The 18,219-nt window shown below is 37.0% G+C and overlaps 1 protein-coding gene across 1 annotated transcript in view; it reads left to right on the forward strand.

Annotated features, from left to right (window-relative positions):
• The first annotated feature begins 2,325 nt into the window (after positions 1-2,325).
• The window catches only part of SYCP2 (synaptonemal complex protein 2), a 54,660-nt gene continuing 38,766 nt past the window's right edge, over positions 2,326-18,219 (forward strand). The window contains exons 1-14 of the mRNA XM_063298844.1: positions 2,326-2,445; positions 2,909-2,933; positions 6,082-6,167; positions 7,814-7,902; positions 9,323-9,357; positions 10,172-10,314; positions 10,916-10,968; positions 12,265-12,310; positions 12,896-12,991; positions 14,377-14,437; positions 14,631-14,779; positions 15,569-15,643; positions 17,097-17,255; positions 17,440-17,536. Of these exons, the coding sequence (XP_063154914.1) occupies positions 2,341-2,445; positions 2,909-2,933; positions 6,082-6,167; positions 7,814-7,902; positions 9,323-9,357; positions 10,172-10,314; positions 10,916-10,968; positions 12,265-12,310; positions 12,896-12,991; positions 14,377-14,437; positions 14,631-14,779; positions 15,569-15,643; positions 17,097-17,255; positions 17,440-17,536 (1,219 nt within the window). The 5' untranslated portion in view covers positions 2,326-2,340. The remainder of the gene's footprint in view (positions 2,446-2,908; positions 2,934-6,081; positions 6,168-7,813; positions 7,903-9,322; positions 9,358-10,171; positions 10,315-10,915; positions 10,969-12,264; positions 12,311-12,895; positions 12,992-14,376; positions 14,438-14,630; positions 14,780-15,568; positions 15,644-17,096; positions 17,256-17,439; positions 17,537-18,219) is intronic.

The following is an 18,219-nucleotide window of genomic DNA, read 5'->3' on the forward strand; positions in this document are numbered from 1 at the left end:
ATCACTGTGATGTTAGATGGCTTGCCCTGAATTCGAATTGAGATCATTCTGTCATTTTTTGGGTTGTATCCAAGCACTGCTTTAGCCACTTTATTATTAATTATGAAGGCTACTCCATTTCTTCTGTGGTCCTCTTGTCCGCAGTAGTAGATCTGGTGGTCATTTGATGTGAAGTGGCCCATTCCAGTCCATTTCAGTTCACTGACGCCCAGAATGTCTATCTTTAATCTTGACATCTCACCAATAACCACATCCAATTTGCCCTGGCTCATAGATCTTACATTCCAGGTTCCAATGGTGTGTTGATCCTTAGAACATTGGATTCGCCGTTCACCACCAGCACCATCAGCCGCTAGCCATCCTTTCGGCTTTGAGCTAGCTGCGTCATCACGTCTGGGGCTAGTTGAGCTCATCCTCTGTTCCTCCCCAGTAGCATTTTGACCATCTTCCGACCTGGGGGTCTCACCTTCCAATGGTATACCGACATATCTCTGGTTGTACTGATCCATTTAGTTTTCACGGCAAGAATACTGGGGTGGGTTGCCATTACCTTCCCCAGGGATCGCATTTAGTCTGACCTCTCTGTCATGACCTTCCCGTCTTGGGTGGCCCTTCACGGTTTAGCTCATGGCATCATTGAGGTGCTCAAGCTCCAGCACCACGACAAGGTAACGATCCTTTGCTGAAGAAGCTAAACATACCTAGTTCCTTTAGCCATTCTTCATAGGATTTAGCCTCCAGACCTCTTATCATCTTTGTTGCTCTTCTCTGCACTCTTTCTATGCCCTCAGCATCTTTTTTCTATTGAGGTGACCAGACCTGGATGCAGTGTTCCAAATGTGGCCTCACCAGTGTGATACAGAGTGGTACTATCACTTCCCATGATCTTGATACTATCCCTCTGTTGATGGGACTACACTGGCTTTTTTGGCAACTGCAGCACACTGCTGACTCATACTTAAGTGATGGTCCAGCAGGACACCTAGATCCCTCTCATAGGCACTACTGTTGAGCCAGTACTGCCTATCTTGTACCTGTGCATCTGTTTTTTCCTGCCTAAATGCAGGACCTTACATTTTTCACCACTGAACTGCATCTTGTTGGATAGGATCCAAAGCTCAAGTCTGCCATGATCCTTCTGAATCTTGAGTCTATCTTTCAAAGCTTAGTGATTCCCCCAGCTTTGTGTCATCCGCAAATTTGATGAGCTCCTTTTCAATCCCCTCATCTAGGTCATTTACGAAGAGAGAGTTTCTTGTCCAGAACAGTTTCTCAAGAGAGGTTTTATGAACTCAGGGGAGAGCAGTCTAGACGCATACGACTTGTCTGATCTGAACAATTTCTAACATTGTTCCAACAAAGCAGAATGAAGGGAAGGGCAGTATTCCTCCTCTGCCTGCACTCCCTGTTCCTTTATCCTTCCCCTTTATCCTTCTTCTAAAGATGGTGCTCTGTCATCAGAAGGTTTTTTACCAATGCACAGATTTTTCTTGAGATAGTAAAGGAGTGTCCAGGATCTCCCAGAATCATAGAATTAAAATGTAGGACAGGTTTATTATGCCAGCCTGTAATGTGATTTTAGTAGTCTCAAAAAATCCAAACCTCACGTACAGTTGTATGGAGGTTTAGGCACCCCTTGTTAAATTGTATGTTTTAATAAATCCCTAAATGAACAAACTGACACAGTCTCTGCATGGTACAAATTTAAACAGAACATCTTATTGCAGATTTGAATGCAAACTTAGATGTGCAGTTGTTATTGGCCTAGATGTGACTGATTCATCAGTGCTCTCATATTCTTATGTTTGATGATAGTATTAAATAGCAGTCTGTATAAAAAGACAAAAATATTTAAAATATTTTTTAGAAATCAGATAAAATTGAGTAATTCTCCGAAAATGGAGAGGTTTGGATCATCGTATATAATTGCTATAGAATTCAGAATCCAACTTCCTTTACTCTGTTATGGATTTTTTGCATAAAAACTGAAACAAGTCTTGATTTTGTTTAAGTGTGTTTTTTTTAACTTTCAGGAACTTGACAGTGAAGAAGTTAACAATGTTTCCACTTTATTGAATACTCTTCAGAAGCATGGCAGAAATATTAACATATTAGGTGAAGTTGGGTTTCCAGCAATGATTGAATATGGTCTTATTCAAAAGATAAGTATATAACACTGGAAAATAATCCTGAGACTAATTAGCTAGCAGGTTTGCATCTGTTTGGCTGCTTAGTGGTTTAATATTATTGCGCACATTCCACCATTGTCTTTTGTATAAATGTACATAATATAATTCTCTAACTGTAGTGATTGTACAAATTTTTATTTTCTTTCTCTACATGGTTAATTGGTTTGAAAAGGCCAAAAAGATTTTGGAAAATAAAGGCAGTGAATCTGATGACAAATTTACTACTCTCTTTGAAGATTTCTTTGATGTCCTAATGGTAAATATATCCCATATATATTCTTTCACAAATTATCTGATAAATTTAATATTCACATTACTTTCAAATACAAATGGCTTTTTTTTTAGATTTGGCTTTATTTTTCTTCATTGATATACTAAGAATAAAAAGGGCTAAGATTTAGTAAACAAAAACTTTATTAAAGTGTTTATGTAATTTCATTTCTTCTTTCCATATGCAGATGAAGAATAACACTCAGGAATTAAGTTTATATTAATCTCAAATGAACAGGTCCCATCTATGTGTATCCAAAGGCATACATTATTTATTTGTTTTTTGGAGAATTTTCTAAAATAGTGTGGGATGTGGTACCCAGGACTATAGTAGTTTTTTTCTGTGTGCAGATATATATCTATATGTATATTTGTATATGTGTGTGTGTGTATATATATAAAATATTGTCACAATACTTACAATAATATATTGTTTATTTTAATTGTAGATAGTACATGATACCAGCAGTGAAGGTATGTCTGAAAATAAATTGTGATACAATATTTTATACACTTTAAATATATTTTTCTTAGTACTGTAAAATAGGCTGTTATGATATTTTAGCAAATCTGTAAATTTTTTATTACATTTATGCATTGACTTTTTTTGTTTGTTTGTTTAAACCATCAAGGTGGCTCACAACAATTAAAAATACAAAGATAAAATATAAAATTAATGTTTGGGAGATGGTCCGGCAGATAATCAGGCTCTGAACTGTCTAGGGCTTTAAAAGTCAAGATTAGCACCTTAAATTGTGCATGGGAAGCAATTGGTATAGGCACTAGTTAGCAAATACTTGGTACATTTTGTTAGTGTAAATTTCCAGACATTTTTCAAGGGTAGCCCCATGTAAAGGGTGTTGCAGTATTTAAGATGGGTTGTAACAAAGGCATGGGTAATTGTCACAACAGAACAACAAAAGTCAAACCACCTCTGAAAGAGTCATAGTGCCCTAGCCAGAATTGGGCAGATGTGCTCCTCGCTGCAGCTGTTGGTCAATGAGCACTTCCCAACTATGAATTTGCCTTTTTGTGGGGGGTGCAACTCCATCCAAAAGAGCCTTCACTTCCCAATGGAGTCCAATTTCTCCTTACTTGACCTCTGTCTTACCCAGATTTTATTTCAGCTTGTTCTCCCTTATTTAACCCAGTTCTCCTTTATTTAACCCATTACAAAGAAACCTTGATTTAATTAACCCTTTGGGAGGAATGGGCATCCATTAAAGTTGAATATCCATTAAATCTGAAAGTGGAAAAAGAGGGGAAAATGTAGTGCATGGAGAAAGAGAGAAGATAGTTATTTTCTTTCTGGCTTGAGGCAAGCCAAAGGTGATGGAGAGGAAAGATGCCCTCCTCACTCACTGAAGAATGCATGGAGAGGCTCCCCAAACAAACTACATTTGGGTGAGATTTGGACACTGCACGATAAAGTAAGAAGGCAAAGGGTTGATAAAGGCAGGAGGCAAAGAAATAGAAAGAAGCATCTGAGGGTCCCTGTGGTGACTGGCAAAAAATGAGAAGTTCCCTTTGGAAAGTGGCAGAGGAGGAAGAGAGCACATGAACACTGAGGAGATGTGAAGAGAACACTTGGTTCTGGGTCTCGTCTCCCTCAATCACATTCAAAAGGAAGAAAGGAGGCAACAGTGCAGAACTTGGATCTCTCTATCTTTCTTTCTCCATTGCTCCCCAGGCCAGTGTGCAAAAAGGCCAGCATAGTTAATGCATGCATAAAGCTGATAACTGTCTGGCCAATATAACACAGAGAGGTGAGTGCTGCCTGGACTACATCAGAAGCAACAGACTGTTAATTCCAATGATTTTTTTTTTTGTATCTGAGTGAGGATTTACTGTCTTGAGATTACACAGTGTTCAAGGTACAGATTTCCTTCATCAGAATTAGTTGGTAGAGCTGTAGACAGGAATGCACAGTGATAGCATCATATTAAAAAGTTCTGGATACCCATCCCAGCAGTGTAAATGGTAACAGCATGGGGGACAAGAGGGACCCTGCAGGACACAATAGGAGTTGAACAGTAGCTATCCAGTACTACTTTCTAGATGTGTCCTGACAGGAAAGACTGGAACCACTGTAAAATAGTGTCTTTAAGGTCCGGAAGGATACCATAGTTACCAGTGTGAGAGCGAGGTCTCAGATCACAAGCAAAGAGCTTGATTATTTATTTATCATATTTTTATCACCGTCCATCTCCCTCATACGGAGGACTCTGGGCGGTTCACAATAAAACAGTTTAAAATTTGATAAAATCATAATAATATCATTAATCAATAAATAAATATAAAATGAGATCCAAGTAATGGCAGATCTAATACCACCCAGAGGGGAGCAAGACCGGCCTCGGCAGGATTAGGGAGCCAACCAACCCCAGGCATGTCTCTTCCTCTCCCCACTCCAGGCATGGTGACAAAGCCAGGTCTTCAATCGTTTCCTGAAGTCCAAAAGAGAGGAGGCTAGCCTCACTTCCGGAGGAAGGGTGTTCCAGAGGGCGGGAGCTGCTGCAGAGAAGACCCGCCTCCTGGACCCCGCCAGATGGAATTCTCGTGCAGACGGGGTCCGCAGCAGGCCCTCTCTGCATGAGCGGGTGGGACGGGTTGATGTAACGGGGATGAGACGGTCCCTTAGGTATACTTAGATTAGTATGTTACCAAAGCAAAAAGCAGGTGGAGACCAACCCTTCCACCCCAAAAGTCTAACTTCTAGCCTGTTACATTGTGAGGGTGGGAGAAAGAAGGCACAAGAATTTACACCTTGATTTTCATATAAATAAGACTTGCATGTAATCCATAGCAGTTGCTAAAATTCTTTCATAAAGGTTTCTTTAGCTTTTCTACCATAAATCTTATCAGACGTTCTTGTGTCCTTGAGTACTGTTCATCTGTTTCAGACCAGCTTTCTGGGAGAAGCCTGGCAGATGCTGTTGAAAGCTGCTGAAAGGTTGAAGAGAACTAGCAGGGCCATACTTCCCTTCCTAGTTTCCAGCATAAGCCCCTCACGAAGGCAACCAAAACATGCTCCCAGACGAAAGTCCATTTGGAATGGATCCAGACAATCCATTTTATCCACGTGCATCTGGAGCTGCAAAGCTACCCCTTTCTCAATCATCTCAGTATCCAAGAACTGAAAATTTCGGATTGAGTTAAGAGCTTTTGGCTGTGCTGGCTGAGAATTCTGGGAATTCTAGTTCCAAAACATCTGGAGAATGTCTGGTTGGGGAAGGCTGCTATAAGCTTTGGAAGTTTATACATTTGTGAACCTACAAATTTCAAGATTCACTTTAGAGAGAGATTTTTGAGGGAAAAATAGCTTTGATCTTGGCTATGAACTGGAATGGAAAAAATGGAATTTAATTAATGCCATTGATTTAGAATTTAAACAAGCTACCCACATAGTTGCAACCAATATCTCTTCTAAAGAGCTTGTCAGTACTTTGATTATTTCAATTTGTATAAATTTAACTTGTTTTGTGAAACATCAGACAACCAGTATTGACAAAATTGTTTGTATTTTAAGTACAGCTCTTTTTGTCTTGAATATTCATTTACATCAATGCCTTTGAAGTTTAATTATATGATTGTGTAAATAATGCTTTATATTTTTATCTAGGTAAAATCCAAACACTTGAAAATTTCATACTGCGAACAGGTTCTCTTGCTGCTGATAAGAGAATTAGTATTTATATTCAGCAGGAAGTAAGAATTTTTTTTAATATCATTTTTCTTAGCTTTTTAAACTTTGAATCAGCTATCTTGCTGTGTTTTAGTTGAAATACCAATTTTTTGTATTGCACATATTTGCATGGGATATTAGATACATATATCTAATTCTCATGCTAAATATTAGGAAAAGAGGAAATCTACCTATTTATTGCAAAACCCTACTGTAATGATTTAAATTAATCATACAGATACATGCATTCAACACTGTACTTACCTATTTCTTCATTTTTCTAATTTCTAATGTTTAGATACTCATCTTTCTGAATAGCCTGTAGTACCTTATTTGAAACTATTTGTATTTTAATGCTGTTGCATTATATGCATATACTGTATTCATTTGTTCAACATCTAAGGCTGCTCAACTGCAAAGCAATTCAAGGTGATAAACAAAGAGACCTGTATATTGTATAGCAGAGTTGGGGCCATATGGCCTTCAGGAGAAATGCTGTCCCAGAGGGCAGGCATGGTATGCCTCCTGGGTCCCATAAGATGTCATTGTTTAGTTGATTGAGACTCAAAGCACATCAACCCTGTGTGATCTTCCAGAGTATACAGAAACAATGAAAGAAAGATGGCCTTGGAAATATCTAGGCCTTAAGCCAAAAAGGGCTCTATAGATACTTTTAGCACCTTGAATTACACCTGGAAGCCAACTGGGGCAGCCAGTGTAACTTGCAAAATAGAGGTGTCACATGGGTGTACCAGATGTGCCCATAACTATTTGTGCTACAGCTACTGACTGTAGCTTCTGAGCGGTCTTTGAGGGCAGTCCCATGTAAAGTGTGTTGCAGTAGTCCAAACAACAGGTGACTAAGTGACAGGGATAGTGAAGAGGACCTCCCTGTTCCAGGAATGAGCCCAACTGGTGCAGAAGATGAATCTTTTTAAAGGCCATACTAGCCACAACTGCTACCTCTTTGATCAGAGCTGTAAGTTTGGGAGGACCCTCAAATTGCACATGTAGTAAAGTACAATGCAATCCAGAACTAAAGCTGGAAAGTCCCTGGAAATCCCTGAACCCCCACTGCTCAGTCTTACTAGGGTTGAGCCTCAGCCTGTTCCTTCTTATCCAGACCCCAACAATCTCTAGCCACTATGACAGAATCTTGATGGCATCACTTGATAAGCCAGGGGCTGAGATGTACAACTGGGTATCATCAATATATTGATGATACCTGACCCCATGCAGTTGGATGACTATGTCAGTGAGGTCAGTCTCCTGTAAATATTAAATAGTGGTGAGAGTGTTGACCTGAGGAGCCCCACAGAACAAGAACCTTAGACTTGATACCGCCTCCCACTCAACATTGACTGTGGCAACCCATTGGTTTTGTTTCCATGATTTATTTTTTAGCAAATATGTTTAGATGGTCGCCTGTGATGGTGTCAAAATTTACTTTTCTTCCCTTATAAGAAAAAAGCTCTTTTGCTCCATTGATCGCCTGTAGTGTGCTAGTAAATACAACTGCATGTAGCACAACTAACTCTAGAGAGGGATAGTAATTAAAACTAAGTTCTCTTTCTTTATGTTGTGTGGGTACTTAAAGATGTTTTGTGCTATCATATTGTAATTTTTTTAATGTGCTTAATATTCAATTACTTCTTTTTATTATCCTTAGGCAGTAAGAAAACTGAATGCCATGCTTATTGCTATGCCTCGAGATATTAGAAAAAAGACAATTTCTACAAAGGAAATGCTACAAGTCATGTAATTAACTTTAATATAATATTCATATTTAACTTTAATATAATGATATGAGCCTTACCCTTGGCTCCCTTGTGGAAACCTAAAGTCTTGTTAGGAAAATGTTATTTCATGGTAAGATCATTTCATTTATGTTTAAGTAGAATTTGCTCCAAGTTAAACATTTTTAAAGCTGATCTTTAAAAGCTGATTTAAATATGATACAATTATTTTAATTAAAAATAATATGCAGTGTTTTATATAAGCCACAACCTACATGCAGCTTAAGTAGGTTTATGAATATCCCATTGTACTTCCCAAAACCTAGAGGCTTCCTTTCACAGATGGAATGAAGATTGCATTTGGTGCATCTACAGTACTTCAAACTTCAATCCCACTTAGACTTGTTTCAGATGACATTTTAAAGGTGGAATGTTACATTGGTGTGATAGCAAGAGCGGTGATGACTTTTGATTCTGTTAATAAGCCACAAATGGTTTATCAGTTTAAATACCTCTTTCAGGCGAGAGGGCTTGGAGTAACTAGAAGTTTTAAGAATATTTCTGTAACCCCTCTAGATAAACCTAATTTACACAATCCAATATTAGACAAGAATTTCTTACCTGAAGAAATAGAGCTTATAATTTCTTCTAATGATTTGCCCCCTATGGAACAAAATCATATCATATTTAAATTATCCTGGTTAAGAGAAGAGTTGATGAATTCACATCAACAGGTACATTCACCAGCTCTAACTGCACCCCCTTCTATCCTTAGAAGCTCAGAAAAGGAGGGATCAATCCATGAGACAATGGCAAATGTGAAAAAAGGGAAGGAGCTGTAGAATATAAATCCAATAATAAATAAAATATATAAACTCTATTGGAAATAATGATTATTAAATCATACCAAATGGTTATTAAATCATATCAAACATTTCTTATTTGTACTTTTTTTTATAAAGTCAAGAGCAGTGAACGTATCATTATTGACAAAAACAATACGTGCAACTTAGTTTTGATTAATACATGCAGTCTTTTAAGAAATGATTCTTAAAAATGTAACAATTAATGCTTTGTTCCTTAGCGTGTTCTTAGTTCTGAGCATCACCTGGAAATATATATTGAAAATACTAAACCCCCAGAGATCTGGATGGTTCCCAACCTGATGACATTCAGGAAGCCATTACAGACTTGACTATTCTCCCAGGCGTTGGGGCAGGGCAATGGCTGAGTCCCCATTGGATGGAGTTCTTTGGTTTATATGTTTTGTTCAGACTGCCTCTGATCTGTTTTTTGTCTTTTGCCTTTTTTAACTTTTAATTTAAGTCACCCAGAGTCATTGGGAGTTGGGTGGCCTACAAATTGGATAAAAACACATTAAACCATGTATGTAATTTTTTTTAAAAAATTGATCAACCTGAATCACAGTATTTGTTTGACAGGAATGATATGGGAAAAAGAATTTTGGATGCTGGGGGTAAGCACAGATTATCATTTCAATATATGTATTAATGTTATCCAGAGCTGTTTAATGCTAAATGTATGTATTTTAGTAGTTTTCTATAGCTTCCATGCCACACAAGAAAACTGTGTTTCCATAGGACTAGTGATGCAGAACCTTGGCATTAAAGCCATTTTTTCATTCACTGTATTCCATTATATCCCACCCCATCATTAATAAATCAGCATTCTCAGTTCATTGACTTACTTATTTTTTTCCCTGAGCATGTCCATTTTGCTCTTTAGTTGCCTTAATTCTGACTATGTAGCATTTAAATCCAGCACCCAACTTCACCGTAAGTGGGGGGGTTGCAAGAGTTTTAAGCTAGTGATTGCGTTTGGATTTCTGAGAGCAGGTGGTGGATCATTTCATAATACGGCTTTTCTTTTTTCCTAGGAGGTAGGAAATTTTTCAAATAAAGCACTGAATAGTAGCCAACCACCATTTTTATTTTGTAAGAATACCTCTGAGGACCCCAGAAGCATTCTTAAGAATAAAGGTGGTGCTGGCCTACAAGTCAGCTTCCCATTTTGTCAGAAGTAAAAGAATCCTTTTAAAAATTCAGGTAGGGCAGATATTCTTGTGGGTGCCAAGAAAGGTGTCCACAGATATATTCATACCCATGGATACTACCTTGAGTACTTCAGATATACTGTATGGAACAAATTATATGTATTGTTTGTGTGTGTGTACATATATATTATGTACTGTATATGATTAATTGGCAGGTAGTAATATTTAATCCCTATAAAAAGGCTTTATGGTAATATCCCTGTCATATATATTATAGACTATGATCTCCAAGTTGCCATTACTGAAGCACTATGCAGAATGACATCAGAAAAACAAAGAGGAGAACTGGCAATCCAGTGGTTTCCGATGGATTTTGTTAGCAATGCATTTAAACAAATTAAAGATTCTGAGTTTGAAACAGTAAGTCATATTCAAATACTGGTTCTTTCAAAACTGGAAAATTATTGAAGTACTTATTTATTTTTATTTTATTTACTTATTAAACAAATTTATATGACCTCCCAACTCACACATGGTGACTCCGGGTGGCTTATAGAATTAAAATACACAATGTAAAAACCCATCAACCCCCACCACCCCCTGCGGTGGCTACAAACATAATCAGATCAGCCACTTGATTGGCTCCTTATCAAGCTGGGGTCCCCAGGCCTGCTGACAGAACCATGTCTTTAGAACCTTCTGGAAAAGTATCAAGGTGGGGGCAGTCTTAACTTCGGGGAGATGATATTCCATAGGGAGGGGGCCATCACAGAGAAGGCCCTTTTTTCATGGTCCCATTAGATGTCCTTCCCTCATAGATGGGACCTGCAACATACCCTGCCTCCCTGCTCTGGTGGGCCGGGTAGATGTAACTGGGGAAAGGTGGTCCTTCATATAACCAGGCCACAAGCCATGTAAGGCTTTAGAGGTGATCACCAGCACCTTGAACTGGACCCGGAAGCAAATCAGCAACAATGCAGCTCTGACAAAAGAAACTTATACTACTATTATCTTTAAATAGGACTGCAGGAAGTTCCTTAACCAAGTGAATGGTATGCTTGGAGACAAAAGAAGGTATGCAAATCGTAACTTTAACCAGAGATTTCTAATTACAGAATATATACCCTAAATAATTAAGCATGATTTTTCCTAAGTTGAAGAAAATAACAGTCAAAAAATAGTTCTTTGAAGTTGTTATTCAAGTTTGCAAACATCAGCAATCCAGATATAGCATTAGCCATTAATGAAACTTAATTAGTGCATCCTGTTAAATTTTATCTTACCAGTTTTTTGAGGGTGTTCCTATTGTATGTCAAAAACTGGGATAAAACCAATTACATAATCAGTAATATTCCATATATCTCTTGGAGGGAAAAGCATGGATTGCTTGCACACAGAATTCAAATATTTTCCTTTCAAACTAACTCTGGTGAAACATTTACCCAAAGAAATGCATATGAATTTTCCATACTTACATAAAGAACTCCATGAAATAGAATAATTAAAGTGTAAGTAATTTAAATAAAATGATTTTCATGATGTGTATTTACTAGAATACATTTGGCCACTCAGACAATCAGTATCTGTCGAGATTGCTTAGATCTGAATCATCCTATGGTATGAAGAAAGGAGCCATCTAAGAATTGAATGAATAAAGTGTTTGGATGTCAAGATTTTCAAAGAAATAAAGTAATTTATTCAGATTTAAGCATCTGGGTTTAAACAATCTATTTCAGGCTAGTTTCACAGACATGCAACATACATATTTTTCTTTTATTCATTTTATTTGCTAATTCATGTTTTTTACTATTTACTTCTATGCATCTAAGTCCCAATCTTTCCCATGCCATAGTCGTCATCAGATGGGCTCATAGATGTTGATCTCAGTGCCTATTATAACTTGGCAATTGATTCTTTCACAATGCTTTTTAATAATGTAGGGAAAGTAGTAGACCTTACCAGCCTTAGTCTTACCCATGGCACATACAGCATTTCCTGGATACAGCAAGGACATTATAAGTAAGTTTTGACACATTTTGGCCTGTATGTCACAAGTGCCAGCCAAACCCCATCATCTCCCAAGCATACTTACTGTATTCTATGTAAGCTAAAATCTCTTATCCAGAGACCACTTCGCAAACAAACATACTATTGCCAGCATCCCACCAACAACGAGGAACATACAGTGCACTGAGTTATACTCAGGATTATATTAACATGAATACATTTTTTTAGAAATACTTTATCAGTACTGTATGTTTTACCTTTTTCCCGAAGAAAAAGTGATGGAAATAGGAATTCTACTTTCCTGAGTAGAGATGAAGAATGAAGAGATTAAAGTACTTTCATTATGAAAATATTCTCTTTCAGGGTATTTACTTATCCTTGTTTATCAGCTGCCCTTGATAAACATGAGGTAAGTTCTTTTCTTTTGACTATTTATATATTTTATTATTTGGAACATCATGATGCTTTATTTGAATTTAAGAATTTGCATTTGACTGGCAATAATTCAAAGTCTTTGGATTTAGAAACAGGAATAGAATATTCTTAATTAATATCAGAACTGGTCATTTGGATGCAAACCTCAGCACAGCATATTGAGCCTCTTCAGACATAAGCTATTATAGGATAGAAATTAGCTAGTTTGTTAAACTGAGAATGACTATTACCTCCATATCCTTTTTCTTACCTCCTTTTACGTCCTGGCCTTTGTGTTTTTTGTTTTATGCTTTATGTCCTGGCCCTTATGCTTTAACTAGAGTTTGAAGCCAATATTAAACCACAGCTCCTCATTTTAGGCATAATTGAAAACTGTAGTTTAAATACTAAAAATGAAGCACTGAAGCTATTCCACAAGAAGAGGGAATGCACTATCATGACACTTACCCTTGGCATGATAAGCCATGTTTATTAAGCCAAGAATGTTGCAAAATGTTATAAAAACTATACATGTATAGAGTTATAATGTTTTTCTTTTAAAAATCTGATTTTAATATAGCTACAGATGCCAGCAGATGAAAACCTTGAAGAATGTTGGATTGATTTTAATGTTGGTAGTAGAAGCATATCCTTCTATGTTGCTGCCGATGACGAAGTAGGTTAAGTTTTCTTGATTGAACCAAACTTTTAAGGATTGTAACAACCTTTTTAGTTACCAGAATAAGTACAGTATGATTGCGAAAGGCAGTGTTCAAAGAAAAGCAGTTGAGTTTTAATGTGATGTATCTATAAAATATAAAAAAGAATCCAGGTTTCTTTAAGTATATGTGTTGGAGGATATTAACCCATTTCTCAGTGTTTTTTTTTACAGATGCATACTTTTCTTTCAAATTAAATAATAATTAAGCTTTACAGTACGTTATACATACTGTGCATGCTTCCCCTCTTCCTGATGAAGATCAGTCCCCTTCCACTGCTGTTACTTAGGGAGTCCTTTGTCCAGCAATCTCCTTACCAGTATGACAGATATGATCTAAGATTTATTGTTGATGATTTCTAAATGGGTGATCCTGTGGGACTTCCATGTATATGATGAGGCTGTTCTCTTTCCTTCAAGTCAGGATGACACACGACAGCACATTTAGCAGGTCACACTCTGGATTTGATTTTCATGTTGGGCAGTAAGAACTGAAATGGTTGATTTGATACTTAGCACAGTGCCACGAGGAGATAACTGATTGCTGAGAATGAAACTTTCAGCGGCTTTCCCAATTTGTAAGGGTGGAATGGAAATTAGAATAGATCTTGCAGGCAAATGCATTCTAATAGTCTCTTGATGCCTCTGAAAGTGTTTTCTGGTTAGTTTGGCTGGTGTTCTTATTAAAGTCCTCCTAAACCATAACACCACAGGGTCCGTATCGCTGAGAATGGTATCTAGATACACTCCAAAAGAGTTCTTTTCCCTGATCCTGAGTGCCAAATGTCAAGTTTGGAAAATCTTTTTTTTTACTCTATTGGTGTCCCAGAGTGCTTACTAGTGACTCTTTAATATAATCCCACTTACTGCCAGGCCACTGTGATTAATCTATTTTCATTGTTTAATGCCAGCTTAATATTACTGCTCATAATATGAAAAAGTCCTTGATTCACAGGCAAAATATTTCTTCCTTTTTAAAGGCAAGTGGCTGCTCATATTGGTTCTATATTGTCTGGGGACACAAAATCGATGCGAAGAATTGTTTTATAGCCGTTGTTATTTTAAGCTGTAAGATTGTATGCGCATGCCAGATGTGTCCTATGTTTCCTAAGCTTTCCTTTGATGAAGTTATTGGCAAACCCAATCTTCCTGCTTTGGTCTCTTGGGGAAGGAAACACGTATCAGAGAGCAAAAGTCAACATCATTAACGCAAACTACTGACAAACAGTTGGTCGTCCTGGAGAACTATGTTTTGGAAACACTACATCAAACCTTCAACTGTGAAATCTAGAACAGTTAACAATATCACACTTCTTCATTTTTTTCATGAATTTAATTTTTAGGGTCATCAGTGGGAAACTGTGTGCATACCAGAAGAAGAAGTTGGGACCTGTGTAATTGAAGGTACTTGAGATTTCAACGTATTTCTTATTTTCAGAATGTTAAAGATAAATACGGTATTCAAAGTCGGTCATTTCTATTTCAAAGAAACTTTTACCACCTTATTTGTGTGTCTTTTCAACATTTGCAGACCAAATACCTGACTTCCAAATAAACAGCTATTTAATACTAAAGAATATGTTTTATCTCTGTATAGAAAAAGAAAAAGAAAAGTTGTTAACGGTACATCTGAACAACCCAATGTCTGTTGGTGCCCAGGAAGGTGAGAAAATAATCTTGCATTTCGATTCTGCTTTGGAAATTGTGGATGCGATAAGAAAAGTTTATGATGCAACCAAATGTCAGGTAACGTCTTTTTCTTTTTCTCCTGTGAAATTGAAATGACTAGCCACTGTTTACTGTTATATTTGTAGTTGGCCCTATTTGTCTTTCTGCATAATTGCATATAAGCAGTTGAAGATGAGGAAGGAATGAGATACACAAACATCCATATTTAAAAAAAAATCAGTAATTCCATAATTTAGTCACTTGTTGAGATGGGCGGCTATAGAAATCAATCAATCAATCAATCAAATAAATATTTATTCCTGGGCTTTGAATTACCATGTAAAATAATAATTCATAAATACTTCACATCTAGAGATCCAATTTGCTGTATTGGTTAAAGGTACCAGGCTAGAAACCGGGAGGCTGAGAGTTCTAGAGCCGCCTCAGGCACAAAGCCAGCTGGGTGACCTTGGGCCAGTCCCCCTCTCTCAGCCCTAGGAAGCAGGCAATGGCAAACCACTTCTGAAATCTTTCCAGGAAAACTGCAGGGACTTGTCCAGGCAGTTACCAGGAGTCAACACTGTTGAAGGCATGTGCTCACACACACATGCACCACATCTTGTTTAAAAAATATAGAACTTGCAGTGTTACTTTCAAGTAAGATGAAAATGAAAGAATTGGAAAAGCTTTGCATATGTTTTGTAAACTGAAAGATTTATTTCCCAAGTGAAAGAGAAAACAACAGAACAGATTAATGAATCCCTTTTTTATTGTAATAGGACATTTACTGTAAATAAAAGTAGGCTAAGCTAGAAAGAATATAAACTTTTTATATAATCCCTTTTTTTTCCCTATAAATTGCTTCAGGGGTTTACAAGGAAGAATACTGTGTCAGTTGCAAAAACAACAGTGCATGTAGTTTTTGATGAAAGTGGATCACAGGTATATATTTTAGTTAAATATTTAATACATACGTTTAATCTGCGCAGCACATATGGAATAAAGGTATTGAAGCTACAGGTGGTATATATTTTATTATTTTTTGTCAACATGTCTTTCATAAAAACTTCCCTGTTATTTAAAAAATTCAAATGGCCCCTACCAGCAAACAATTGGATCTTGATATGTATATAGATACATATTTGTGTACAAGGTTTTACTCATCATCTTTATAAACATTCTCAATCCTGTGATTTGGTGGTATTTCTACAAATACATAAGGGCAAAATGTTTCTTTTCTTAGAGAAATACTTCATTAAAGTTATATATGTATGTTAGAGCTGTGCCAATCATCTGAAAGAAATGCTTTCTAAAATAGATTAACACCGATTTCCAGTCTCTTCAAAGCATTAGAAAAGCCACTTGTTTTGCAAGGCTCATGTGGCTGTGTACAGACCACACTTCCACCGGGACCACCAGTGAAGCAACATGGCTCTGCATGCACACCCATGCAGAAAGAGCTAGGCCGGCTTTCAAACAAGTTACTTAAGCCACACATAGAATACAGTTGTATAATTTTTCAAAGAGGAATCACCTCTTTCCCTTGCCTCGTACAGCCTTAGTGTATATGACTTAAAAATTCTGTTTCAGTCAATCAGAAAGTACACATTATCTACCTCTTCACTATTAATAGCAGAAGGAAAGTGGAATTGCAAGTCCAACAAGAAAATGAGAACAAGGGAGAAACTAACCATTAGTCCAGACTCTTATCTATCCCAGCATTCTTAAAAGGACTATCAGATTTTCTAAGAAAAATACATAACTTGTCTCTGAATTGAATCCCTCTGTTAGAGCAGTAAAGCTAATTTTTAACAATTGGAAATTACAGGCTGATTAGTCTAAATCATAATATTTCTAAGCATTATTATACCAATGTCATATGAAATTAATGGGAAATTCTGTTTAAAAATGAAAATATAAAATTTGCAGTTTTGTTAGAACAAAGGGAAAGGCTGAAGGGAGGTTTATGTCGTCCATTTCTCTCTCTCTCTCTCTCTCTCTCTCTCTCTTGCTGCCATCTGCTGGTCAATAGGTCCAACAGTTGACCAGTCATCTCATAGTTTTCTGGTCTAAAAAATTCAGACAGTTATCAGTACCATAAGAAAGAAAAAAGAAAAAAAAGGGCATTGCATAGAATAACTAGAGTATTGTGGATGGCAGTTGGAGGAGGCCTTTCATGTAGTGGATGATGTTAGGTGAGGCTGGAATTTCAGGTAAGGGAACCACTAATCAGTGTCCTTAGAATTTTGTGGGTCAGGGTTAGGGTTCCTGGAGATCTAAAAAAAAGCCAACAACCTTATAATATAAATTTCCTCATTGCTGGTTGGAGTTTAGACTTCTTATTTGAAAGCATAGTAATAATGGAATTTTTAAATTTTTAAAATAAACTGAATAGGTTCTTATACCAGAAAGTCAGGTATCGCCTTTGAAAGAAAAAGAAAGTAAATCACTGGAAGAAAAAAATAGCTATTCCTCTCAACACCAATATCCTCAGTCAGAGAAAACTCTAACGAAGAAGACAATTGAGATGGACTTCCAAACAGGCCAATCCAAGGTAATTTAATTTTTTAAAATAGAAAAGAAGAATTCTTGTTTTGTGATGTATGGTTAAATGTATGAATGCTATATTAAACAGTACTTTTTATTGTGAACAACCCAGAGTCCCTCTTGGGGGTGGGAGAAGAGTGGTGGCAAAAATCGAAAAATAAATAAATAAATACTTTTCATTTTATTTCAAGACCACCCCTGGTAAAAGGAAAATGTCTGAGGCATCAATGATTGTGCCATGTGCTTCCAGGCTGTCTGTGCGGAATCCATTTCCCTTAATTAATACTTGTAAGTTAAATGGGATATAGTATTGTGCCTTACTTCAGTATGTTGTTGGTATATTTTATTATTTTTAGGAAATGTTCCTCTGTCACCGTTAGTCAACAGCTATGGTTAGCCTCTAGAAATGATGTTTTGAGTTTGTGCGTTGGTCAAGATGACCTCATAGGATCACTTCAGGTTTTGTCATTTTTCACTCTATGATTACCTGTACATAGAGCTATTAGCATGAGTATCATAAGCAGTACCATGTAAGGCCTAGCAAGTTGATGGATTGACATATTCTGATTCAACGGGAACAGAATAGCCCAGAAAGTCTTACCTGATAGGCTGAGATGAGTTATCTTTCTGTCTTCCTTCCCCAGCTGTAGACTTGTCTTTATGTGTAACAGGAGACTAGTCTGTGATGGATTTGATAAAGAAATAGAGAACCAAGCTTCCTCTTTGTTGGAAATACTATGGCTTTAGGGAGTTCCATAATTACTAAATAGGAATGTTTCCTCCTGTGACCTATAGAATCTGAATTCTGGGTAAGCACTGGAGGCTGTGGAACAAAATGGACTCACATTTGCTTATTTATGCCAGATGGAGGGAGCAGGGAAGGGAATTCATGATTGTCATACAGCTATCAAGAGATAAAGGGAAAATACAGTTTAGGAAATCTATCAAGCAGCATTTGTTGACATCCAGAT

The sequence above is a fragment of the Candoia aspera genome, chromosome 3 (assembly GCF_035149785.1).
Source record: "Candoia aspera isolate rCanAsp1 chromosome 3, rCanAsp1.hap2, whole genome shotgun sequence".
Lineage (NCBI taxonomy): Eukaryota > Metazoa > Chordata > Lepidosauria > Squamata > Boidae > Candoia > Candoia aspera.